This window comes from Trichoderma atroviride, chromosome 2 (assembly GCF_020647795.1).
Source record: "Trichoderma atroviride chromosome 2, complete sequence".
In the NCBI taxonomy this organism is placed as follows: Eukaryota; Fungi; Ascomycota; class Sordariomycetes; order Hypocreales; family Hypocreaceae; genus Trichoderma; species Trichoderma atroviride.
In genome coordinates, this window is record NC_089401.1 from 2,492,081 (window position 1) to 2,517,530 (window position 25,450).

Below are 25,450 nucleotides of genomic sequence, written 5' to 3' on the forward strand. Positions count from 1 at the left end.
TATAGCTGGATAATGATTGGCTTGAGCTTTTCTAGTCTCTCTAGATTTCTCAAGCCGAGAAATTTCTCGTCGTTTGAGTGAGGAAGCAAATGTATGAGGTCCATGCTGAGTGAAATATCTTTATAATTGTGAGCTAAGAAAATACCCCTTGCGGAAATGATGCTTGGAGAGAAATTGTTCGAATGCCTAGGAATGAAGAGTTCAAAGTGTGCGAGAGTGTAGTCATACATGTTTCATTCACTTCACTTCTAGGAAAAACTGGGCTGATCCAATCCTTTCGAGTCGGGCTCGAGTCGGGCTCGAGTAGTACTAGAAATGAGCGGGCAACCAAGCCTCCAGCCTGATTGCGACACCCATATACAAAACCTCGCGGGTAAATCAACTTGGGCCGTTTTAAAGCAGTACGGCTAGAAATAGATTAATCCGACTAGGTCAACTAGCAGTAGGATACGTTTAGGTGTGTCCGGTAATCGTTCGGTGAGGTGGTGGAGAACCTTCACTTCCTCTTTCGGATATAGTCCCGGGATCTGATAGTATGCGACAAATCTAGGCTCCAGACTTTTGGGTTGATCCTGCGGCAGTTATCAAATACAGAACCTCGTTGAATAACAAGACCTCGTCGAATAACAAACCTCGTTGACCAACCTTAGTCTATCAAATTTTGTATCAAGGTGGATTTGGCAATGCTACAAAACCTCGCCAGCCAATCGGACTAGATTTATAGACAGCGGTGGAGCCTCTGCTCTATGTCCAGCGCATCTCTGAATCGCTCCGACACGTTATTGTCAAGTTTCCCACCCATGGCTCTGATGTGGCAGGTTCGACATTCATTCCAAAGGATGCAAAACGGGGCTGTCTTCTATTCATTTGTCCGCGGTGATTTCTAACTTGCCTTGATTTACCGTTGCCAGCTTAGTCACATTGCCAACCGAACTAGAACAAGAACAGCTTTGTTGCCTTTTCCAACAGACCATGTGCTGCTCTTTATATACTGCCTCTCCTTCTCTATGTATAAATTCCTTGAGCCATCTTCTCATCCAACACTCCATGTTCAATTCCTTTTAAGTTCGACTAAAAGGATTACATTATCTTGAAGAACGTTGGCTTTCTACTACATCTATTCCATTCATCTTATTCCGAATGGAACATCTGAGCCACCATTCTCTGACATCACATTGTAGAATGGCTGACCAGAATTCTGCGACCAAGCCATCTATGTAAGTTATAGAAAACGTTCTGGTGTTTAAATTGCATTCAGTCTCTTTTTCATTCTATACGTCTATATAAATTCTATTGAGAGTTTTTCTCTCAATCAATTTTTTTTTTACATCCACCTCCACTATCTTCTTCAAGCTACTAGCTGCAGTCTTTCAGCTGAGATATATTAGCCTTACATATATGGCTTTTCATATCTAACTCCAATTCTGTCTTTTTTCAGTACCGCGTCGGACACATGGAGCATCGCAGCAAGGAGCGGTTCTCCTCCCCCCGTTCCCCAAACGAATCACCACATAGCTGCGCAGCGAAATAGTGCCAGAGTTCCACATACATCACAGAATGGCAATAAAGATAAATCTCAGGATCATCTTCTATATGGCGTTGGCTCGCAGTTCTCTATTGCTGGTTTGTCATGCCATCTATGGATCGTTTTCTTATATTCATAATAGGAGCTAATAAACAATTTCTCTCTCAGAAGACAGGCCTAGTATTTCAATTTAGCCTTTGAGACTGCTACGCTCTCCGTCCTGTAAAGTCAGGCATTACATACGGGCGCCTAAGAAGACAAGGTGTCATTATAGCCAATGCTATACCATTAGGAGATTGATGCGTTGTTGTCGTTGTTGATTGAGCGTCACCAGGGTATACACACGTTTTAGGTGGCATCTCGGTACCCCATCCATCAATGATGTATACGATGAGGTTAAACTGTCGGATACCCAAGAGAACATTGTTCAGAGAACAATTATATATTTGATGGCAGTTTGTATTTCTTCTGTTAGTCACCTGAATGAATGAACTCTCTTAAGGAAAGAAATATCCCGCATCCCAATTCTGTTATCTAGGAGCCCAGCTGTAGTAGTGGCAGTAGTAGCAGTACCTAGCAGCAGTAGTAGCCTACCTTATGTTATCCATCACTCCAGCTGGTTAAGAGAACTGGGATGCTGGATAAATTTCCACTTTATTTACACCAATTCTTTTGTGTATAATATTATGTGTAAAGCCGCTTCAAACTTTCAAACACCTGGAGTTAGAATAAGATTAGTACTAGCACACAAGGGCCGCTCTTAGTGAACTTTTTATCAGCTAACAGGGTGGATGTTCTAGCTGAGTGGGGACAGCAGCAGTCGAGGGAGCCCACGAAAGAAACGTAAAGAGAGTGCATGCAATCGATTCAATAAATCATTTACCAAAAATGTCATATATAGCAAGGAGCCATGATAGATAGCACTTAAAATCGCATCAGCACGCAATTAGAATAAAGGAAGTAAACATGAGAACTGTAAACGAGGCACAAGGTTGTCTTGATAAATGGCGACAGGACGTGACCACTTGGAACCTAGTTCGAGGTACGACTCTCCTTACGATTAAGAGACTGAAATGAAATTGAACATATAATTTTTACCATTAATTCAACCCTAGAATGCCCAAGTAGTTTTTGTTCGTGTTCAGAAATGTGAAATAATTTACACTGTGCAGCCCTGTACGGGTACCCCTCGCTCTCTAATTGGCCCATGCAACTTCACTAGCACCGTCATGCATTCAGCGGACTCCATTAAATCCAACGGCGTGAAGATTCATGCAGAAATCTCATCCAGCCAGCCAGAAGCTTCCCGTTCAAATGCACAGAGCGTAGTCACATATCGGTACAGATCTCCAAGATCAAATCACGATGGTTATTATAGCGATGGATAGAGATATCTTCTCCTTTTCATCTACTTATCGATAAAATCGTCATCCATCACCATCTGCGATGCAGAGGCCGTTAACCGGAGCAGTGCGATGGCTGCTTCTCAGCGACCTCCACTTCAAGCATCACGACCTCGACCGGATCTGGCAGACGGCGCAATGGATTGTTTCCGAAGCGAAGCAAAATCAGGTCAAGCGGGTGGTGATTTGCGGCGACCTGCTCACCAGCCGCACGATGCAGTCAACGCATGTGCTGTCTGCGTGCTACCGCTTCATCAGCCTCCTCAGCGATATCGTGCCGCGGGTGCACGTCTTGCTGGGCAATCATGACCTCGCCTATCGCCGCGATTACCAGACTACAGCTCTTGATGCTCTCAACATCAACCGATTAGCCCCCTTTATATCGCTGCATAGCAGCATTGACCGCCATGAATGGGACGGCCGGAGCGTCTTGCTGCTGCCGTTTCGCGAAGAGCAGGATGAGCTGACTGAGGCTGTGGCCTCTCTTCGCCCCAGTGAGGCGAGCAGTACGGTTGCTTTCGCTCATCTCGCCATCAATAGGGCTATCACGCAGCGACATGTAGTAAATATCGACATCAACAAGCCCCACGCAGCAAGCTCCATCACACATCGCGGCTTGACAGGCCCAGATCGGTTTGCCTCTCTGGCTCGAACATTCACGGGGCATTTTCATAGTCATCAGACCATTGTCCAGAAACAGCCCCGCCACAACAGCCCGGCCGATATGAGAGGAAGCATCACGTATCTCGGCTCACCCTTGCAACTGAGTTGGGCCGATCTCAACGACGAGCAGCGAGGTGTCGTCTTGTTCAATCCAGAAACGCTCGAGCACGAATTGCTCATCAATCCGCATGCGGTCAACTACATAACAGCCGACATACGCCAAATTCTCGATGGCCAGGTCGATAAAGGTGCTGTTGAGGGCAAACATGTCATGCTCCTTGGCGAGCTTACCCATCTCAACTACGTCACGGCTCGCGAAAAGCTTCTTTCCCTAGGAGTAAGAAGCGTACGGGACTGGTCTCCCGTGGCTTTTGCTTTGCGGGCTGGCTTTGGTGCATCGGTGCCAGCGAGTGATGCCGCCGTCCAGCTCTCGGAGGAGCCTGCCAAGGATGAGACGGACCCAGACCTCACAAGTTACGCAGTTTCAGATTCTGGCCTTGAGTCTGAGCCAGGAGCCGAAAAACTCGACTTCTCTAAGGAAATTCGCAAATATATCGACTCATTGAGCCTAGACATGTCTCTCCTCCCGCGGAAAGATGAGTTGGTGCGGGTTGGCCAGCGAATAATCCACGCCTCCCGTGGGATCGATCAAGATAGCAAGGCTGTGGTTAATTACCGTGACTTCCTCGACGGGTCAACTCGAACTACCAATACAAGGACCGCCACTGAGCCATCGACCGACGTCTTTGTAGCCGAGCCGCGTAGGCTCACAATCACCAACTTCCTTGGCGTGCAGACAACCACCACCATCGACTTTGAACAGGATCTTCCACGAGGATTGACCTTCTTGGTCGGAACAAACGGGTCCGGCAAGAGCACACTCGTCGACGCGATAGCATGGTGTCAGTTTGGCTTGTGCGTTCGCAGTGGATTGAAAGTCGACGAGGTCGTCAATGACCGTGTGGGCAAGAACTGCTCTGTTGTGCTCGAGTTCGCCAATGGATACACCATCGCGCGATATCGCAAGCACAAGACTTTTGGCAACCGCATCGTCGTTTCGTTGCACGGTGAACCGCAGCCACAATTCGAGCATCCACTCAACCGTACGACGCAAGAGGCTATCAATGACCTGCTTGGCACCGACTACAAGACATATGTCAAGACGGTTGTTTTGAGCCAGGAGAGCGCAACAAGTTTTCTGAACTCGGGGCCAAAGGATCGGGGCATCTTCATCGAGGCGTCACTCGGACTATCAATATTGGATCAGTGCTTTGAGGTATCCAAGCTGCCCCTTGAGGACATCAACAGCGATGTGAACAAGTTAGAGATGAAGCTAGACGGCTTGATCGAAAAGAAAGGATATATCGAAGAACGGATCAAAAAACTGGGTCAGACACAACAGCATCTCGAAAAAGAGGTCGAGAAGGTAACCACATCTCTAAACACAGCAATCCAAAAACATACAGATGCCATATCAAAATTCAATGAATTAAAGCCCTCTGATGAAGAATGCGTACGGTTTAAACATGAACAATCCGTAGCCGCCACAGACCTCGGAGATCGCAGGCTGCACATGGCGGCCGCCGACAGGAGCGCTCAGAGTTTTCCGAGACTAAGCCAGCCCGCTGAGCTTAACATGAAGTTTGACGGTGAAATTCCACTGTTACAAGATCAAATATATGGTGAACGGGAAATTTTAAATCGAATGGAGAGATCGCTTGCCCGGATACGGGAACAAAACATCGCCAGACCGGCGTCATGGCTTGAACAGCTAAAAGAGCAAACAGTTCATAGACTCAAGACTATGACAGCAACTCACCCCGTAGGTGTGCACAAGATCTTACACGCCGCGAAGATTTACATACTCTACTTTCGATTGATAGCCATTGGGGGACTCTCACGCATAACCCGGATCTCAAGCGCCTCTCAAGTAACCAGCGCCCAACACTACAGCCAAACGGCAGCCATCAACAATCTCCTTGGAGATGTCAAAGACAGCTCATCACGACTGCAAAGCCTGATGCGCAAAACAGACCAAATTATTGCTTTGGAAACCGGCGCCATTAAGTATGCTCTCATGATCAAGGAACAACTCGCGCAAATCATCAAGGATCAAAAGGCATGCGAAGCACTGGAGCAACAAGTGACGCTTAAAAAGAGCGAGATGGACACCTTCAACGGCTTGTTACAAAAAGACCAGTCGGAATTGCACTCACTATGCGCACACTGTGACGCGCTGGGTACCAAACTTGACAAGCTCAAAGCTGATCGCGAGATTTTTGTTTTTTGGTCATCTGCCCTGGCGAAGCGCGCCCGCCGCGCCTCTTCCTCTTCATCTCCATCAACCAATTTCCGCGAATTTATCCTCGCAAAGTCGCTGTCGGAGCTCAACGCGCGTCTTGTACAGGTCCTCACAGTGCTGTATGAGGATACCCAGCGCGGGCGCGTCATGGCAGCGGGAATGCTGCGTTTGCTGTTCGACGCTGATTCTGTCGACACAATGATGGATACATTCGCCTCGTCCCCAAAAGGCGCCCAAGATTCGGTCGCCTACGGCAAACAGTCCGGTGGCGAGCGCAAACGAGTCGACCTGGCGCTCTATTTCGCAGTGTTGCAGCTTACATGGTCCAGGAGCGCGCACCGCGCACACTATGTGTTTATTGACGAGGTATTCGATAACCTGGACGAGGCGGGTCAAGCGGCTGTGGTGAAGTGGTGCGGGCTCATATCGCAGACGGTGGCCGACTGGGTCGTGATGATTACGCACAGCAGGTTCTTGTCGGAGCAAGATCCAGGGGAGTATGCGGGCAAAGTTTCGGTTGTAAAGGCGCAGAAAGGACAGAGGGGGGCGGAACTGTATACTGATGGGCGGAGAATTGGTATTGAAGATGGCGTTTCATAAGTTCAGGGAAGATTGACCTATCGTTGGTTTGAGCCGGGAGGCCCGCATACTCTTCTCAAGTACCTGGATCTGTGCCCCAAGTTAAAGGTGTGGTGCTATCGCTCCTGGTCAGTGCGTTATGTAATGCACACACCATCCATTAAATTCCCAGCCGCATCCACTTCACGGCCTTCTGCTACAAGGGAGAGGAGGAGAGTGAGATAGGAAAGAGCGATAAAGGAGGAGAGCGGAAGAAGACCCCTCGATCTGCTATATTAAAAATAGGTGGATATACTCGAAAACATCTGCAACAATTCAATGAAACAAGCTTCAAGCAAAAGAAGCAATTTCTTACGAGCGTTCTTGTTTAAAAAACTGGTATTGTTTAGTTTTCCTGGTTATTGATCTGGTGGAAGAGGCGTTGCTTAGGAGTGATGCTGGCGCTTTCATGGGCTGAGCCGCTTCGTGATGTTGCTGTCTCTCATCGCAGCATTTTATCAGCTTCTCTCGCATCCGCAGGCAACGCGGTCTGAAGGCATCTGCGGATTGCCCGGGACCTTTGAGGTAAAGGCGCCAAGGGCGTGCCTTTGCCTTCTTTTTCCATTTGTGCACCACCTAATCGTCTACCCCTTCTCCACCCACCTCAACGCTCAATCAGGACATGCATGGACCATTGGACCGTGTGTTCGCTGCGAACAGACTGACTCCCTATCGGCTATCGGGTCGCCCCGTCTCCGACTATGTCGAGAGCCTCATAGCTTGCACGCGTCTCTTGCCACCACGAGGGAAACAAAAAAAAAAAGAGCTTGAAACACAAACAGTGCTCTATACCAGTTGTTAAGCTAAAGTAAGGTAAAGGTATTGAGAACAGCGCATACCTACTACACATGATAGTATACAAAAGCACAAGTACTCGCTACTTGGCAAAACCAGAAGTAGGGTGGTGAGCAAGGGAAAGGCAAATCACAGAATGAAGCTTTGGAGCATTACCATCATGGACGTGTCTGCTGAAGGTTGCCTGTGTACACAACTGCGCATTAAGGGGACTCGAAGCCTGGCCTACCTACATGACGCTTCTGCCTGCTAGCTACCTACTGTAGCAAGGACCTCGCTCGTAAGAGCTGTGCCGAATAGGCACGAGCCGGTAAGGCCCACGGAGCTATGTACCGTTATGGTGCAAGCTACTCCCAATCTCGTCCAGTCTAGAAGTTTATCACAACCTGTTTCGCAATGGTCTTGTCGCAGCTAGCCTTACCAGCATCAGCTCCTGAAGAACAATCCCTTTTCCGGCTACAGGCAGTGAAAGCAAATGATTTCTTTGCAAATCAGCGATGGACAGGCTCTTGAAAAGATTAACCATGGCTTAAAAAAACTGACTGTGGGAATAAGGTTTCTTCTTCTTCTTCAAGACTCTTCGCTGCGAAACGCTCATCTGCAGATCTGCGCATCCCCCCCCCGGCAGAGAGAGGGTGTACAAGCAAGGCCCGCTACGAGCCCGCCATAGCAGACCCTTATAGCAGACCCCCACCCCTCCCGGCACCGGCATCCCCAGTCCAGCTGGCGTTAAGGCGTTTAACACGAGGCGAATCAATTTTCTAGGTGACCATTCAGAAATCAAAACGACCAACAGGAAAGTGGGCTCCCTGCCAGGCCATCTGATGTTTTGATAGCTCGATGGAACTGGCTCCCCCCCGGTAATTTCTTAGCGATTCTCCATCTCTAGCGTAACCCGCCTCGATTTTGACCGGAACTTTGGCCTCTCTTTTTTTTTTACAAGGTACTTGTAATGCCTTTTTTAAGATCAATCGTCGAAGGAGCGCCGAGCAAGAGGCTCGCATCGTGCAAATATCCGCTATAATGGGATGGCGCAACTGAGCACCAGCCACGAGAGGAAGAAGAAAGGAGAGGGCGTATGTCAGGGCGCGATGGATAAACAGTCCTCGGAATCAACTGAGGTGCAGCCAATTGAGCTAATCTGAATGATGCCCTCGCCTTCAGGGGCTTGGCTTTATCCAGGAACCCGCAGACGTCAGTGTGCGGCTCGAGCTCCCGGCCATGGCTGCTGGATGCTACATGTCCTGCAGAAGACGTGGTTCATTTGCCGGCAGGCATACAACGCCTATGCATGCAGCATCGCGGCCTCGCGCCTAATGGGCCAAACGGCTCCTTTCTTCTTCACGATGTGGTTGTTTCAGACGCAAGTCCCCACAAGTACCGTTTTATTTTTGGGTTTTTGTTTCCCATCCATGTTGTCAAAGCCCGGCAATCTCTTTTATGATCCTGGCACTCGAGATACCCAGACAACGATACCACGTTGACGTATACAAAGTACATGGACTCCCTTATAAATAGCCCATACAAACCTCCTCTTCGCCCAGTCAATCTTTAGAGGATCAGACTCGGTTGTCAAGACTCCTAAACATCGATTTCGCCCTTTGCTCTTCCAGAAGTCTCTGCTGCTTCCATCTCAAACTCGTCTGATCTACCACAAACCACATTCCGTCGATATGGAGGACTCGACCATGACCGCTACGACTTCTACGTAAGCTATGCCCTTTTTCTTTGTTCGCCGTTATTGTCAACTACTCAGCATCCGAGGTTTCGGTTTTCTTCTCTACTGAAAGCCCCGTTTGCGAAAGCTCCATCCCTATTCCACATTCACTACCCAGCCTTGTCTTCATTGTTCATTGAGCCAGGTTTCAAGAGCAAGAGGCGGTTCATCCTCTCTTTACCTTCATTTCACTGCAACTCATCTGACTGAATTCTCTTCTCTTCAATCTAGAGATGTATCGGATACATGGAGCCATAAAGCAACGCGTAGCTCCCCTCCTCCAACACTTCAACCGGAGCAAGGTGAAGCCATCCATAGTGGCAGTCCTCTTCCGACCAAAGAATCACCAAAGAAAAACGATAAAAATGCCCAAGGCAATGCTCTTCGTGGAGTAGGCTCTCAGTTTCCTCCGATTGGTATGAATCTCTGGTACTGCGCTCATACATTCATCAGCCGTAGCAAGTTGGCTAACACTCATTGGCATGTTTCAGATGACCAAGTTATGAACAAGGAACTCGATCCAGACCTTTAATTTTGTTTCCATACTTTTGTTTTAATTTTTTCCCCATCATTTTGTCTATACCATGTGCGTGGAAACTCTTGGATATATACGCAAGAATAAGAAGAAAAAAAGCGAGGGCCATGTAATGAGGAGGATACTTTGGCCGCACAGGGAGGTGATGGGCGTCGACGGATGTATGCAGTATTCCTTTGTAGCGCAGCGATGTATAGCGTAGGGGAGCCGATGCGCGAATGCAAAGCCCCTTTTCTTTTGCAAAAACTCTTCCAATGTGCCCGAAAGGTTTGAAATGCCATCATAGAGAGCCCCAAATGCCACTTGCATGGAGTTGCGGAGTTGCAGTGGAGTTGCGGCTCCGTTGCAGCTGCGCACCCAGTAGTACCTGTAGCAAATTTTTCGTCCCTTGTACGGCGCGACTTTTTGCGTCCCCGTACCTTGCAGGCCTAAGGCGCTGGGCAAGCTAGCGGTGGGTGGGCCAAGGCGGCACGGCCAGGGGACAGGGTTCAGCTCCAAGATCTGCTGTAGCGGCCTTCAACGGATCGGTGACTACTAGGTCGGTAGTAGTATACATGTATACTTAGACGAATTTGAAGCGTGAGAAAACGCCCATCGAAACTCTGCGCAGCCCCTGCATGAGATTGCACTTTAAATGACAGGCACATACAGGCGGCGGAGTCTTTTGTGCTCATGGATATACTGCGGATCAAGAGGCCAACAAGAAGATGACAGGTGAAGCAGCAAGGCATTCCATAGATGACTGTGCTGAGATGGTGAGCCACTCGGAACGACTTACTGTAAAAGACTTTTTATTTCGCTCAGTAGATGTCGCTTTTAGAGAGTCAGTCGTCTACACAGCGTTCACACGACACTTGATTGATCATGGGAGACGTTATCCAGCACCCCAATTTCACTATCCAAACCCCCCCAGCTATAGCGCAACAAGGCGGCCAGTTCACGTGGCAAGATACACAACTGCCGAATACGTGCCCCGTATACAGACACAATAGTAGCAGTAGCACTATCTTAGTAGTGCTTGGTACCTACTTTACACGTACTCGGGTTCAAACGACGCAATCTGCCGGTTACGTTACCCGCCGGGTAGAGGCCTGCAGGCGTGGCGCTATTTTAAGTCAGGCACATCGGTACCTAGGTAGGTAGTTAGTTACCTACAGTATACGAGCATGGAAACCAGTATTTTCTTGCAAGTGCAGGCCACAGTAGAGCGGCTTTCCCGCCTTTTTCTCTTTTGACAGCTCATTTCTAGACCCTGCCTGGTGGCCAAAGAAGATAACCGAGCGCCACAAGAACAACGCCGCACACGCAAGTGCCCGTCCGCGCACCGATGCCGCTACAACCAGCCAATGGAAACTTGAGTTGGTGGCCTGCGGCTCCTAGTTTTTGGCTCTTGGGGAAACGTGTTTGGGGCCGTTGATGCTGTTCACTGTCGACACTCAACGGCTACAAGATTGTAATTCACCCAAAGATCTTGCTTGTCCGACATACACAGATCGTCCCTGGAGCGGCTTCTCGCATATGCTGTGAGAAAGTGTTGCAGCAATCGGTGGGGCGGAATGTTGCGCGGCTGAGCAAGAGGGGCGTGCTGGATATAGGGTAGGTAGGTATGCAAGACAAGGGCTTGATACCGATGGACGGAGACAAAGGTGGCCTGTAAGTAAGAAGGCAAATTATCGGCATGTTGGTGAAAAAAAAAACAGCATCTATTATTATAGCAGATTCTCCAAGTCATAGCTCAGCTACCATCTCATCTGGCCTGACATCTACCTCACACTGACTACCTACATGTATATATAAGCTAAGCAATTCTCACTAGATTGAGATATAAAGCAAAATTAAGACTCTACATATCCAGTCCCTTTTAAACACAGCGATCCTCAGAGCAAATAAGCATCAAATCCAGACATCCGTAGCAATTTTGTACTTCATATAGCTTGAAATGTACCCTCACTCCATCCATACGTCCTCGTCAGACGTCGCGCGAATATGGGGATTAGATAACCCTCAATGCGACATCTATGAGGTCTGTGAATCGTGAAACATTTCTTCACATTCATGCTCTCGGGCGGCGAAAACGTGTAAGCAGAGCCATACTTTGGCGTGACGGAAAATCCCAGCTCGGCCATGGCACCTTCGAACGCGGCCCAGTTGATCGAGCCTCGGGCCTCAGACTTGTTGAAGAGCGTCGAGAATACTTGGCTCACCGGCTGGCTGACCTTGAATACCTGCGTTGACTAGATGGGTTCTTCTTCGGCCGCCTCGGGAGGTTGTAACATGTCAAGTATTGTTGACTGACAAGGACGAGTCTTTTCCTTGACTTTTCGTTGCTCCATTCTTTCATCCGCAGACTGAGGAGCTGCTGCTGGAAGTGGCACGTAGTCGACGTTTTTCAGCTTTGCCTTTGTCGCCTGGTACTGATGTTCAAGATCCGCCAAACAATCTTCCATGAGATCTTGGTACAAGAACCTCATCTTGGAGCCAGTCTTGCCAATCACAAACTGATCAAGCTCGGCCAAAATTTCGCTCGCCATTTCGGGGCCTAGGAGGTCTTGCTTCGGTTTCCATATTACGTTTAAATTGACTTCGTTCCGGAGCTTGTTTAATTCGACGTCTAGCTCCTGAAACCTCAAAACAAACGTCTGTGCTTTTTTCCGAGAGAAAGCTGGCATCGATATGACGGGCGCCAAATCTTGGATAAATGTTGAGACTGCAGTCAAGTACTCGAGCGAATCAACCTCTCTTCCTGCCAATGCTTCCCGTTCAATAGGATGAGACTGATACAGGTTGCTCAGCCTCTTGATCCATTCCACCGCTTTGCTCGCGTTCGTCTGCGACTGACACAATCGTAGAATGTAGTGCAAGTGAGGGTCAGCCCTGGTCAGCTCTTGGGGCTGAATCTTCATCTTGGTCTTTGCATTACCCGCACTGTCATACGAGTTGGCAATTCGCTTAAAGTATTTCGCGCCCACGCCTGTCTGTACGTGCCTGGTGAATTGAGCTTGGGCACGGCTGTACTCTAGATGGCAAAGATTCGAAGTCTCTTGAAGAATAAACGATCGGTACATCTTATCAGTAGTCGAATCTTTCAAGAGGTGAAGGAGACGACACATGTAGTTCCAAACAGTAGCGCCTTTGATCGTGTGGTGAACTGAATCGAATATTGCACCATTTATATTGTTGTTTGAAAAGGCTGGCAGATGACCACATGTATCATCCATGATGGTTTCCGGTCTGCTGACAAACCAGATACTCATAGCGTGAGCGAGCATATCTTGATCAGCAGAAAGGAGCCTCAAAAACTCTTCAAAAGTATCTTTCTGATCTTGAGCACTCGAGACCAAATCCGAGAGTGCAAGTTTCTTCGGTCGCTCTTGGATACTCAGCTTCGAGAGCGCGGCTGATGGTGCTTGTTCGTATCTCTTGGGTCGCTCTATTTCCTGTCTCAATTGCGAACTTGAGTATAAAATATTGTAAAGTAAGATGTTTAGTTTCTGAATGATCAGGAGCTGTCTTTTCAAGATCATTTCTCCAATCGACCGAGGAACACAGAAGCCTGCCAGCATTACAGGTTTGAAAACAGCCAGCTGCTCATTGAAGTTGGATGTAGGTTCAAAATCAATAAAGTGGCCGTACGGCATGTCGCCAAACAGAGCAAGGCTAAGTTTGAGCGGATCGACGTGGCGATCCTGGCTATCGCGTGCCATCTCTATAATCACATTCCGATCTCCAAGTTGCCCATGAGCACCATGGCGATACTGGTGAAAGAGCGATGTTGTGCCACGGTGCTTGAGGTGACCTAATAGAAACTCCGGCTTGTTTGAGATATCCTGCAACTTGAACTCTGGGACAATGTTGTACACAATGCCCAGGGACGCGTCCAAAAACTGCTTGGACGCTTCATCGTCCGTAGCGCCATTCTGAAAGAATGCCACGCGTTGGTCTTTGCTTAAAGATTTCCAAATAGCCTCAATTTCCGACACATGGGTTGTGTACTTGGAGGCGAGGTCGCTATGGAGCGCTTTCAGAGTTGTGACGCTTTGACTAGGATTCATGACGCTGGCCGTGAGGTTTCTGGATATATATCAGTATCTTGCTGACACACAAGCTTTGTGAAGAATGAGAATGGATCCATATTGATGATGGGAAACGCGAAATCGTGGCTAGTGGATTTATAGCAGAATTATCAAGATGGAAGTGTTTTTGTTTGTCGCCAGCTGGTGCCTATTGAGCGCGTTGTGCGCTGATCACGTGGAAGAGTTGTGTGTTATGGCGCCACCAGGGAGATGAACAGATGATGGAAACCCCATGGCCCCGTATATCTAAAGCAGGCTCGATAACTTGCAGTGGTAAAATATCTGCTCATTGCATTTCAGGTGAACTCAAACCTAGAATGATATGCCATCTACATGGAGACCTGATGTTCCAGTCGTGTGGAGACCCCTGTCACTTGCAAACTATGAAACACACACTTCATGGCCAATAGAGCTGTAATGTCATAATTCATCATACCAAATCCATATAACAATCTCATAAACCCAAAAGACATGTCAAATATACATGTAATTGTAATTCTCCCCCCATGCTCATAGAAGGAAGACCACCAAAGAACATGGCAATCGTCGACGGATCCATATAAGCAGGCTCCCGCGGTATGTTCTCCCTCTCAGTCTTCAACCTCAACGCCTTCCGCATATCCATATCACTCAAGCTAGGCCCTTCAAGGTGCGCCATGCTAAAAAGCGTCATCCATTCGGGCCCCAGCAAGGCCCCCAGATGCTTCTGCTCAAAGGTGCCCAGCTGCTTGGTTGCTTCGTCCCGCCGTTCTTTCCACGCCGTACGAGCCCGCGCAAGCATCTTTTTTCGGGACTTTGTCAAAACCAACTTCTCTTTCTGAGGCTTTCCCTCAACCTTCTTGTGTTCGGTGTATATATCGGTGTCCTCTTTGGAAGTGATCTTGACTATATGACTGCACCGCTTCTTACTCGCAGTAAAGTGCCCGGTTTTCAGTGAAGCATCGGCCAGGAAAACATTGAGCCCCTTGCAGTCGGCACAATCGCACCCAACCCCTTTCTGCGCGAGACGAGGTCGCCGAGGCCACTTGCCCACATAATTGTCGAGATAGGCTTTGATCAGCGTATAAATGTTTTTGCGCCAAAGCAGCGTGTTGGGATCCTTGGCCCTCTCAAGACTGAGACGCCCCATCTTGGGAGCTATCGCCCTCAAGACAGGGAACCACAAAGTGTGATAATCAGCGCTGGGTATCTGTGGCGCCACCTCGCCCATCTTGAAAAGAGCCAATGAAAATATGTCGTCGTATTTTGAGCTCGTGTTCATGACTTGCTGTAGCCAAAGGCCGAGAGTCGCCGACTGGATTTGACTTTCCACAATCTCAGTCTCCGGTTTGCCGCCGTTCAGTTCGAATTCTTGATATGCTTTGTATGCTTTGTAGTCGCGGTGGTTATGGTTATGGCTATGCGCCTCGTATCCAAACGGATCCAAGTCAGGCTCATCCAGGTCCATGTCAGAGTCTCCATCTGGCATATAATTTCGGGCACCTGGCATGTAATCATCCAACAAGACATTGTCGGAATCCATCATCAACTCATTCACGATTTCATCATCAGAACCACTTTCATCGTGTTCCATTGGGTTATTGGGCCCATTTCCGCCAAAAACAAAGTCGCCAAACCGACTGAAGAAGTCCGCTTCATTACTCTCTTCTTTTCCTTTACCATGCATCTGTGTAAAGGCTGTTGACGTTATAAAGGCTCTTGAAGCCTTCCGGTAGAGCTCCCGTGACTTTTCGTACGAGATGTAGTCGTAGCGGCCGAAAAGGTCTATTTCGTTGATGAACCCAAGGAACGCGTCGGGCTTACTCCCGGGATCGATTTCATCTCCTCTAGATGATCATTCAAGTCAGCTCAAAGCGCGCCAAAGAAGGTAGAAATGGACTAATCAGTAGTCTCACGTACACTTGTGATATAACAGCAATCGGATCGTCAAAGTACAAAGAAAGCTTGACTAATGCTTCCCCATCTTTTCTATCGAGCTTTTTAGATGCGCAAGATTTGATACACTCTTGTAGAACTTGGCGAGCCCAGCGAATGAGGCATTCGGGGGGGGCAGGGGACCAGTCGGCCCGTGTCTGCCATGATGATGGGGAAAAGAGTCTCTACCGCCCTGACCTGCTGTTTGGCTCGAGGATATGAGAGAACTGCGGCGGATAACCCCTTCTCAAGAGGCCCAAACCATTTGTCAATTTTGATAGTGCTTTTGTGAAAATACTCTGGCACCCAGCCGAAGAATGATGTTGATAAGGATCCTTGGTGGGCAGCAGCTATCTTCTCAAACCAGGAGTACCATTTCAAGTGAATCGTGGCCTTGAGCACGTCAATGAGGTCATTGTTCTGGAATTCTGGCTTCTGCTTTGCAAAAAGGCTTTGCGTGCCTCCTTCAGATGGATTCCGTGGGGGGGTCCCACATAAGCTCGCATAGTTCTTGGAACACGGGGAGCGTATTCTTCGGGCATGGACTCTTTACGGACATTCTGGCATACTCGCCAAGTACTTTTGGGATTCCCTCCATCGCCGAAAGATCATTGTCGCTGCCGCCACGCTGGACGAAAAATGGTACAATCGCATCGCAAGGGACAACGACAAAAAACTAACCAAATTTGTAAACTTATCCATTGGACACGCGGAGAGGAGAGAACCTACTTTCATATGGCCTTTTCGTGTCAACGACGGAGGCTGGAAGGAGAGTTAGCAAACATAGTCTGGTCAAGGATCATTTGACATTGGAGTTTAGGTCTGCAATATGAACATACCCGGCGCCAGTGAGATTCCCAATTAATGCAATTGAAGAAGCCTTCAGGGACGTGAGCCTCATCAAGGCGGAGATTTTCAGTCACCAAGCGCCCATCCAAGTCTAGCAGTTTTGTGATGCGAGTGCTTCCTTTTATGTCTTCATAACCGCCATCACCTTCAAGCTTCTTCTGGTCACGTTCAATATGCCCGAGGTACAATTTGAATCCGAAATTGTCGGATATTCTTTTAAGCATCTGAACTCGGCCAACATCCGCCATCATGAGCTCTTTTAAACAGAGCCTGCGGCTTGTCATATAGTTGCCTTGAATCGGGTGATAGAGTGCAATCCTCTCGCGGGATTTGACATCTTTGGAAAGCCATCGCTTGAGGGTATGGCGGATTGCTCGCGTCTCATTCCGCCAGAAGAGGGCAGATCCATTGATGGTACCCTTTATCGGAAAGAAGGTGAAGAGTACCGCCAGAGCGTAACCTGATTTGACGCGCTGTGGCTTATAATTCGGATACCAAGAAGCCAAATGCTCTTCCGTCTTGTTGGGATTGAAAACAGTCTTTTCTTTGCGGCCAAACCTGTTTACAATCTCGCCGCCCTGGAGGTCTGCGGTGGGCAGGTATACCATGATGTATCCCGTCCCGTCCTGTTGATCACCGCTGATATATCGTCAAGCTTTGGTTACATCAAAATACATTCCTTTTTGGGGGAGTCTACTCACAGACTGAAATTGGGAATGGCTCCCTTTTCCATGAGCAGTACTGCGCTGGGCTCTGCGCGGACCGAGTCTATCCAGTCCTGATCATGGCCAAGGCCTGGAGCAAGGTGCCTGTATAAAGCTTTGAGACGGCCTTCCCACACGCCGTAGTCCAATTTAAACTGTGTGGGATTCAGCTCCCACGGAGTAATGCCATAGTCGGGCCGCTTCGCTTGGCCCATCATCTGGCGCGCTTGAATCTCTCCCAGGGGCAGAGCAATATCGCCGACGTGATATACAGAAAGGCCGCTGTGGGCGTGTTCGGGCAGTGTAAAGTACGACTTGAGGTAGCCGGGCGTCTCGATGGTTTGCAGGGCGTTGCAGAAATCCGAATCCAGCGCGGACGCCTCGCTGCTGCGCCCGTTGACGAGGCTCGCCGCATCGTCGCTGCTGCCGGGCTTCGGCCCCGAGACCGCGTTAAGCGGCTGTGAGAGGCTGCCAGACATTGATCTCGCCGTGTCGCCGCACTCTATTGAAGAGAGGCAGGCGGCATTTGATGCGGCGGACACGAGTTGGACGGCAAAGGACAGCGTTGATCGGGTACAAGACACAAGAGGGGCAGCGTGTTTTATAGGGCAGCCGTGCTCGGTGTATGCATGTTCTTGCAGTAGCATATGCACTGACGGCGTGACTTTTCTGGGATGGGGGCTACGTGCCTACAACAAGTACTAGGTACAATGTGAGGTGGTGTTTGTGTCGGTTTCTGCCCAAGGGCTCAGGTAGCGCCCAGCACCTCTGCCAATTGGCATTGGACGCTGCAGGCACTAATGTGTTGATATAAAAGCGACGCCCAACAGCACCGATGTATGTATGTGTAGGTACTGGCAAAGTGTCTGAAGGACGGTGAAGCGGTGTGGAGCGATTACCCCTGGAAGTACGGATACCTGTCTAGGTTATAACGTGCACTCGCTCTATCAGCTTTGGGGAGGATTTTCTCCTCATGCCCATTTCTACCGAATCACGTCGACAATGCGAAGCTTGAAATAGGCCATGCAGAGGAAAGAAATCGAGTCAACTGTATCCGATGAATAGGCGCAAGGAGTGTAATTAGCATTTCAGCGCCGCTATAAGTCGCAATCAAAGTGACAATCCTAGTATACACAACGTTCTTCCATTCAATCAAATGTCAAGCTCAAGCTACCTTTTCCCCGCGTCTTGTGCACCCAAGTTTGATATATACTTTGAACATGTACCCCGACACAGGCTCATCCACTGTAATATTTGTCTCATTCAAAGCCGGGTATCTGGCGCTCAGTCTTTTGAACCGTCAACCATCGCGTCTCAATCACGCTCTCCACTAATAACCATCCCAAGACAAGTCGCTAAAATGAGCTTAGATCCCACGAGTAGCCGAATCGGTGCTCAGGCCCTTCCGTAACCCAGATCCGGATCCACAAAGACAAGGCGCGATCGTGAAAACGACAAAGTTTAGATGCAAATATGCAGTGCCGTGGCTTACGTTATAAAGCTGTCAAGTTCGACATGAGGCAGTAGGTTTACTAGAAAAGTCGACAGACTAATCATGTGCAATTTGTTAGTACAAACAATTTGGTTGCTTAATACTCATCAACCTGATGTCAAACGAAACAAGTCTTTGGTAGAATTCATCAACTCTCCTTCTCCGTATTCAATTTGATGCCATTCAGATTATTACCCGATTCCCAATCTCAAACTGTCAGAGCCATCAATACCCAGCCTCACACGCAAAACTCCATCAAGGCCACAGCAGCCACAAGCCAGAAAATCAATTCCTCTTTTTCACAACAAGCCACCACGCGTCAGCCCGCCGCTCAAACTAGCAACCGATCGTCAATGACGCCCAAGTCGTGTCATTAAAGGTGGGGAAGTCCCCCGGCCATGTAAAAGGGCACTATATTTCCAGGTTTTTAGTAACTGGCATGCAGCACTAAAGCAACTTGCTATAGCCCATCCAACCAAACGTCTATGCTGTTCAATTCCACGAGCCACAGCGCATCGTCAGCCCCAATGAACAGGAGGCTTAAATTAAAAATTAATTTAAATAAGACGAGACGGAGCACATGCTAATCGATAGAGGCTTAGATCCTTGTTGAAAAGTATTGCAACGTCATTGTTCCATGTTATAGCCGTGACGTCATGAGATGACATCTTGCTGCGTGGAAGCTTCAATAAAGAAGTAATAATCTCGTGATAACCTCTTCTTCTTCTTCTTCTTTGTTTTGTCTCATACATATTTGTCTAATATCCCTTAATCAATAGCAGTAATAGCTTAATCAGTCGCGATCCATCCCTCACCCAAACCAGTGAGTGCTGTACAGTCCTTCTCTTACATCAACAACACCATCAAAGCCTCTAACACAGACTCAATCTCAGCTCATCAGACCCAACCACCACCACCCATCATGCCTGCTATGAACGACTGGCTCCGCGACGACCTCTTCGGCAAGGAGCGCGACCTCTGCACCGCCATCACCTCCGCTAACTCCGCCCCTGCCGTCCTCAAGCTCTGCGCCCCCCGACGCCGCCCTCATGTTCCCCAAGACGGAGATCCTCTCGCCCGAGGACGAGGACGCCCTCAAGGACGCCATGCGCCCGCCCTTTCACCGCTTCGACGACTTCGAGACCGAGGACATGAAGGCCCACTTCATCGGCCTCATGGGCGGCGTCGTCACCTACAAGATCAAGGCGTCCAAGGGCAAGGAAAAGTACAATGCGACGGCCTCGTCGACTTGGAACCAGGGCGCGGATGGAGAGTGGCTGCTTGTTGCTCATTCTGAGACGCAGCTGTGAGGGAATTTCTAGTTGAAACCAGTCCTTTGGTCGTTTGGTGGCGCAATTGTGTATCTAACTGAATTAATATGACATTTACGACTTTAATGCTCTTTTCATCTCATTCTAATAACCCGACTTTGTATACCTAGGAGATGGCTTCAATAAGTAGCCTGCAATCTCATTCGTATATACTCCATCGCATTCACCGGCTCATACTTCTTCGGCCTCCCCGGCCCCCAGCAACCAGGCACACAACCCACCGTCTTTTCCAAGTCCGCACCAACAAAGTACACCACCGAGTGTCTTGCCTTGGCCATTCTATTCTTCGTCATCACAGCCTCGTCCCCTTCTGCCGCCAGAGATGGCGGGGCCTTGACCCGGTGCATCGTCGACTTCAGCTCGTCGTTGCTCCAGCGCATCAAGAAATCTGCAATATTCACCACGGCCGTGTTGGGTATATACGGCGCAGGGATGAATCTCCCCTTCTCGTTGACACTCTCCACCTCCAGCCCTCCCACATCGTCCTGGAACAGCATCGTGATGGTGCCGTAATCCGTGTGTGCAGCGATTCTCTCTGCTTTACCTTGTCGAAGAATGCTTTCCTCAATGGGGGGATAATGAAGCAGTCGAATCTGGTTATCCCTATTCTTGTGAAAGCGAATGAAATACTCCTCTTCAAGCCCCATTCCCAGCGCAACAAGTCTCAGAATCTCCAGCTCAGCGGCATAGCACACTTCATAAAATTTGTTGAAAAACTCGCGAAATCCCGGGAGAATATCTTGAGGCGGCCAAATATTCGGCAGAGATGCCTCCTCATCGTCGCGACCAATCTCATACGACTCCTTCACATCAGGAACGCTTCGCGCGGCTGAAATGGACGCTTCATCAAAAATCATCTGAGACACTTTCTCGCGGCCAACGCTCGAGTAGCCGCGGTGGTGCCACGACGCTGATGGGCGAGGTGCCTTGTCTTTGTCAGTCCGCGGCATGCTGAAGAATTTATGGTTCTTTAAATTACCAGAATCAGCAAGTTTCTCATCTCCCATTCAATACACACCCCAGCCAGAAATTCCGAGAAGCAGGCCATTCAATGGATAAGGGTCGCGACATACCCATGCGAAGGCCTCATCAACAACTTCCTGAGGCACGCCATGATTCTTCACATACGCAAACCCAACATTCTTGAAAGCCTCGTACAGCTCCTTTGCAACCCTTCGCCTATTCTCTTCAGAGTCCGTGCGAGCAAGGGCAAAGTTAACTACCGGGATATTCAAATGCTGATAAACGCTAATCGCCATGTCGTGCTCGTTACAATAGATGGATGTTGGGCTTTTGGAAGAAGAGGTCCAAAAAAGCTCTTTTGATTTGTTTAAAGTTCGCTCCCTTGTATGTGAAAAGTGGAAACGCTGAGACAGAGAGGGGGGGGGGGACCCTGAAACTCAAAAGGTCCGACCATATTGCCGTGAGGTAACACTTGTGCCGCCTTGGTCGAGGAGAACAACATGTCAGCTTGACACTTCAGCCTCAAATTCAACACAATCTTCGGTCAGGCTGAATAAAGAAAGTGGCGTCAACACTCCAGTAGATTGACATGTGGCCTTTTATTTGTTAAACCAGCCAGTTCTATTGACGCCTTTGGTAAGCTTTTCCTTGGTATCTAAAACACAAAATCAAGTAAATCTAGCAAATTCAAGACACACCCTACTGCCGTTCTAGCAACAGCTTTCATGGAAACGGCGATTCTGTCTGTAGGCATTTCGGCTAAAGAATCAGATAATGCGCCGTGCTACAACCCTCCATGCTCTCCAAAGGGTATCCGTGCCTCCTGCGGCAGAGTCAATTTAGTCGAGTAGGTATTCAGCCCCTGTCGTACTCCTAATTCTCGGCCTATGTAGAAGAGGTATTCCTCTGCGGCAAGTTTCTGTTCCGATCGACAAATGTCTATGACATATACGCATATGAGAGGCCATAATGTCCTCACGGCATCGAACACAGTCTTGGGAGACTTGTCTTTTCCTTTTGCCGCGAGGGGTCCAAGAATACGCGGAACGCTCTCTAGAATTCCCTGTGCTGCTGTCTGAGCAATCTCGATGCAATAGTCTCGATCAGCCATGAGCTGTTGGAGAGGAATTGGGCACGGGGGGTAGTGTGTGAGGAAGTTGATGAGAAGCTTTACGGCGTTAAATCCTTTGACAATAGCCGACTGGTAAAGGCTTATCACGTAAATTTCCAACATGTGGTTGTCCATAGGATTCGATTCCATCCAATCTTCAAGCTCATGTGTGGCTGTCTTCATCTGGGCAAAGAGATCTTTATAATCCCGGGACGCGCCGCTAAAGTCTCGCCGCCGAAAGAAGCTGAAGATTTTAGCCTGAACACTGCAGACCTTGGTTATGAATAGAGACACTTGTAGCCCGAGGCCCTCTCCTGGAAATAGTGATTGTGCTATAATATCGAACCATTCTCGTGATTCCGGAGGACACTCTGTATTATTAATTAGAGACTGAATTTGCTGCACACATTCCAAGTCAGCAAAAATTGACAGTCATTCGTATTCAAAGTATCACTAATACCCACCACCATACTATAGGCAGGCCAGAATGACATGCGCCCTTTCGCCGTATATAGCGGCGCGACTCCTCTTATTTTTAGGATACTGTATAACCCTCGAGCGTGCAAATGCCATGGACTTAGAGTTTCTGTGCGGTTGAGAGAGCCAATAAGAAGCTATCTACTAGTGAGCACTTGATCCAGGGATTCTCCAACTCACATCGCGCTGCCTTGGGAAAACCTCACCTCATAGTTGCTGAGGAGCCATATAGTAGCAAGAACGTCGTCTCTAAAAGCCCCGTCGGGCGTATTGAGGGCCTTATTGACCGAGTTCAGGGTCTTGCCCAGGTAAGTACCCAGCTCGCGCTCAGTTTCTGCGTGGGCGTCCCTGGTTATGGCAGTCGGGTAACGGAGGTTGGTCACATAGGTGCGGGAAAAGAGATGAGCTGCCCAAATGAGAGGTCCATCAACGTTGCAGCTGCTGTATATATCCTGGATGAAATCGAAATTGGAATAGACATTGAGGACGATGGGAACCGAGTGTGATGTCCAGTGTTGAAACACCGGCCGCGTGAGAGGAGCAACGGCGTTGCAATTGACGCCGTTGGCCAAGACGACGTCTGTCGAAGATGTAAACATAAAGTCTCCATTTGGGCTGAGAGCCGGCGTCGAAAAGCCCGTATCCGATGCTGAAGACGGCGACTCATCAACCCCAGGAGATTGCGCCGTGCGCTTCTTGCGCTTCTTGACGGCAGTGGGATCTGCGTTACGGAAGACCAGCTCTTGCTGATCCCGGTATCCCGGGCACTCGGCGCCGTATTTGATACATCTCTGGCAGGCGGGACGGGCGAGATCACACTATTTCATGGAAGCATGTAAGTACAGGTACTGGGACATGAAGCAGGTCAAGAGTGGGGAATGAGTTGTAAGAAAGGAAAGACACGAGCAACTGTTAAGACATGGCACGTATAGACAGCTGTAGACCCACCCCCGGATGAGATGGGTAGCAGATGCATCATCCCGCGTATTCAGATGCCAAGGATGCTGTGTAATAGGTAGGTTGTGTATATAAATAGCCAAGGTAGGTGGCATAAGACGGGAGCAATTAGTAACTGCAATTGAATGTCACCAACCTTGACACGCCGTTTGCGGCACAGATGACAATCCCGACTAGGTCTGCCTATGTTGGGCATGGCGGGAGAGTCCAAACAGCACGAATAATAAAAAAGCGGCACCAATGCAAGCTGCGAATAGCCGTGTTTTGCCTCCCAAATCGCGTGCAAACCTCACAGATCAAGGCCAAGGCGGGAGCGTTTTAGGCATCTTGGCCGGGAGGCCTCGTCTGGAGTTTTTGGGTGGCAGAAGCGATGATGGGAGAGGAAATGCCATTCGAGGTGGGGGCGGGTCGCGGCGCTGACGAAATAGCGAGCCGCTGGGCCAATGGGCGCTGGGCGGACACGTGCAGTGAGCTGCCTGGTGGCTGAGCCTCTGGGACACGCAGCCACGGGTACGCCATCCTCGATTTCGGTATAAGAAGCTCCAGGCCCCCGTAGGGAGATGGAAATAAGAACGTTGAACCCAAAGCAAAGCCACAGTGGTGATGTTTGATGCTCTGTATACACAGCCTCATGGGTCAATCTCCCTAGTTGTAGCGAGAGTCCATGTCACTCACGGCGCCGGCCTCGGCAAAGTAGCTCCTCATCTGGCCCTCGGCAGAATAGACGTAGGCGGTGCACTGTCTTCTAATCAAGTCAACGTTAACCCCGCCACTGAACTCCGGGAGGCTTAAATGCTAAAGCCAAGTGTGCAAAGGCTTTTTCATCCATCAGCCGAAACCCCCAAAAGTAAAGTATATCCCCGCATTCTTCAAAACACACAACAGAACAAATAAAAGCCACAATTAGCCAAAATCAATATACTATTCCCCCGTCCGGCCAAAAAGCCCTCAGTAAGCCAACAACCTGAGACCACAAAAAAGAGGTCCTCACCTTTCCTGATTCCACAGTCAATTGCCCGTTTGGGCCACCAAGTCGCATCTGAATGGCTGCAAGTGAACATCCCCACACCTCGTTGGGTTTTCACTTGCAAAGCCTTTGGGCAGAGAAAATTATCTCCTCCTTCTCCCCTTTCTTGCACTTACACGCTTACACTTTTTTTTGTGATTCTTTGTATTGTACAGCGTGATATTCTCATCTCCTCGCTGTGATTTGTGAGAACCATCGTTCTTCATCCTTCATCATCCCTCATCATCAATAACCATCATCATCATCATCACCATGTCCCACTACGCCGAGAGAAAAAAATCTCTTCCCCCCTACAAGGCGGCTGCCCCTGCGGCCACATCCGCTACCAAATCAACCTCCCTCCCCTCCTCGTCCAAACCTGCCACTGCACCCTCTGCCAGCGCCAAATGGGCAGCGCCTTTGCCATCAACGCCATCATCGAATCCTCCGCCGTCTCCCTCCTCCCCTCTGCTCCGCTCACCACGCCGCTCAGCAAAGCCGAACAGCAATCATCTCCATCATCTGGCTCGGTGTGCGGCGTTCTCCCCGCCTTCGCCGACCTCACAAACGCCGCCACCACCGCAACAGTCACTCTTCCCACAGACAACAACGATGCTGCCAACAACAACAAGATAAACAACCCCATCCTCGTCGCCCTCCCTACCCAGTCCAAAGTCGGCCAAACCGTCGCCCAGTGCCCCCTCTGCCGCGGCAACCTCTGGAGCTACTACGCCGACGCCGGCACGCTGGTCACGTACCTCATCGCCAGCACTCTCGACCGCCCGTGGGAGCTCGAGCCCGACGTGCACATTTACACCCGCAGCCGCAGGGAGTTTGTCTCGCTCAACGACGGGAAGCCCCAGTTTGAAGAAAATTACCCCGACAGAGCAGTGTTTTACAGGCCTGAGACGAAGGAGAGGGTTGATGCGTTGACGGAACTGCAGGGGACGTGGAGGAAGCAGATCAGAGCTGCTTACAAGGCTCAATTTGCCAAGATTTGAAAGGCCAGTCATTG

The 25,450-nt window shown here is 49.3% G+C and overlaps 10 protein-coding genes across 10 annotated transcripts; 4 read left to right on the plus strand and 6 right to left on the minus strand.

The window, feature by feature from the left end:
• Positions 1–2,710: 2,710 nt before the first annotated feature.
• On the plus strand, positions 2,711–8,059 carry TrAtP1_003616 (uncharacterized protein). Its single transcript, XM_014088043.2, has one exon. It carries the CDS (start codon positions 2,972–2,974, stop codon positions 6,491–6,493), a length of 3,522 nt encoding a protein of 1,173 aa, XP_013943518.1. The 5' UTR covers positions 2,711–2,971; the 3' UTR covers positions 6,494–8,059.
• Positions 8,060–8,979: 920 nt separating this feature from the next.
• Positions 8,980–9,555, plus strand: TrAtP1_003617 (uncharacterized protein; the record flags this gene model as incomplete). The annotated part of the gene is made up of 3 exons (XM_066111958.1): positions 8,980–9,014; positions 9,255–9,439; positions 9,515–9,555. 3 exons carry the CDS (start codon positions 8,980–8,982, stop codon positions 9,553–9,555), a joined length of 261 nt encoding a protein of 86 aa, XP_065968038.1.
• A 1,689-nt stretch (positions 9,556–11,244) lies between these two features.
• Positions 11,245–13,779, minus strand: TrAtP1_003618 (uncharacterized protein). Its single transcript, XM_066111959.1, has one exon. The coding sequence runs from the start codon at positions 13,608–13,610 to the stop codon at positions 11,793–11,795; it is 1,818 nt and encodes a 605-aa protein (XP_065968039.1). The 5' UTR covers positions 13,611–13,779; the 3' UTR covers positions 11,245–11,792.
• A 306-nt stretch (positions 13,780–14,085) lies between these two features.
• On the minus strand, positions 14,086–15,297 carry TrAtP1_003619 (uncharacterized protein; the record flags this gene model as incomplete). The annotated part of the gene is made up of 1 exon (XM_066111960.1): positions 14,086–15,297. One exon carries the CDS (start codon positions 15,295–15,297, stop codon positions 14,086–14,088), a length of 1,212 nt encoding a protein of 403 aa, XP_065968040.1.
• A 714-nt stretch (positions 15,298–16,011) lies between these two features.
• TrAtP1_003620 (uncharacterized protein) lies at positions 16,012–17,946 on the minus strand (the record flags this gene model as incomplete). Its single annotated transcript, XM_014088045.2, has 4 exons — positions 17,096–17,946; positions 16,385–17,033; positions 16,275–16,307; positions 16,012–16,221 (listed from the first exon to the last, which is right to left on the minus strand). Exons 1-4 carry the CDS (start codon positions 17,743–17,745, stop codon positions 16,012–16,014), a joined length of 1,542 nt encoding a protein of 513 aa, XP_013943520.2. The 5' UTR covers positions 17,746–17,946.
• A 1,693-nt stretch (positions 17,947–19,639) lies between these two features.
• Positions 19,640–19,900, plus strand: TrAtP1_003621 (uncharacterized protein; the record flags this gene model as incomplete). The annotated part of the gene is made up of 1 exon (XM_014087334.2): positions 19,640–19,900. One exon carries the CDS (start codon positions 19,640–19,642, stop codon positions 19,898–19,900), a length of 261 nt encoding a protein of 86 aa, XP_013942809.2.
• A 140-nt stretch (positions 19,901–20,040) lies between these two features.
• On the minus strand, positions 20,041–21,180 carry TrAtP1_003622 (uncharacterized protein; the record flags this gene model as incomplete). Its single annotated transcript, XM_014087400.1, has 2 exons — positions 20,041–20,889; positions 20,995–21,180. 2 exons carry the CDS (start codon positions 21,178–21,180, stop codon positions 20,041–20,043), a joined length of 1,035 nt encoding a protein of 344 aa, XP_013942875.1.
• Positions 21,181–21,668: 488 nt separating this feature from the next.
• TrAtP1_003623 (uncharacterized protein) lies at positions 21,669–23,625 on the minus strand (the record flags this gene model as incomplete). The annotated part of the gene is made up of 4 exons (XM_066111961.1): positions 21,669–22,394; positions 22,460–22,609; positions 22,679–23,290; positions 23,566–23,625. The coding sequence occupies 4 exons, from the start codon at positions 23,623–23,625 to the stop codon at positions 21,669–21,671; spliced, it is 1,548 nt and encodes a 515-aa protein (XP_065968041.1).
• Positions 23,626–23,747: 122 nt separating this feature from the next.
• On the minus strand, positions 23,748–23,948 carry TrAtP1_003624 (uncharacterized protein; the record flags this gene model as incomplete). Its single annotated transcript, XM_066111962.1, has 1 exon — positions 23,748–23,948. The coding sequence occupies one exon, from the start codon at positions 23,946–23,948 to the stop codon at positions 23,748–23,750; it is 201 nt and encodes a 66-aa protein (XP_065968042.1).
• Positions 23,949–24,842: 894 nt separating this feature from the next.
• Positions 24,843–25,436, plus strand: TrAtP1_003625 (uncharacterized protein; the record flags this gene model as incomplete). The annotated part of the gene is made up of 1 exon (XM_014088047.2): positions 24,843–25,436. One exon carries the CDS (start codon positions 24,843–24,845, stop codon positions 25,434–25,436), a length of 594 nt encoding a protein of 197 aa, XP_013943522.2.
• Between the last annotated feature and the right edge of the window lie 14 nt (positions 25,437–25,450).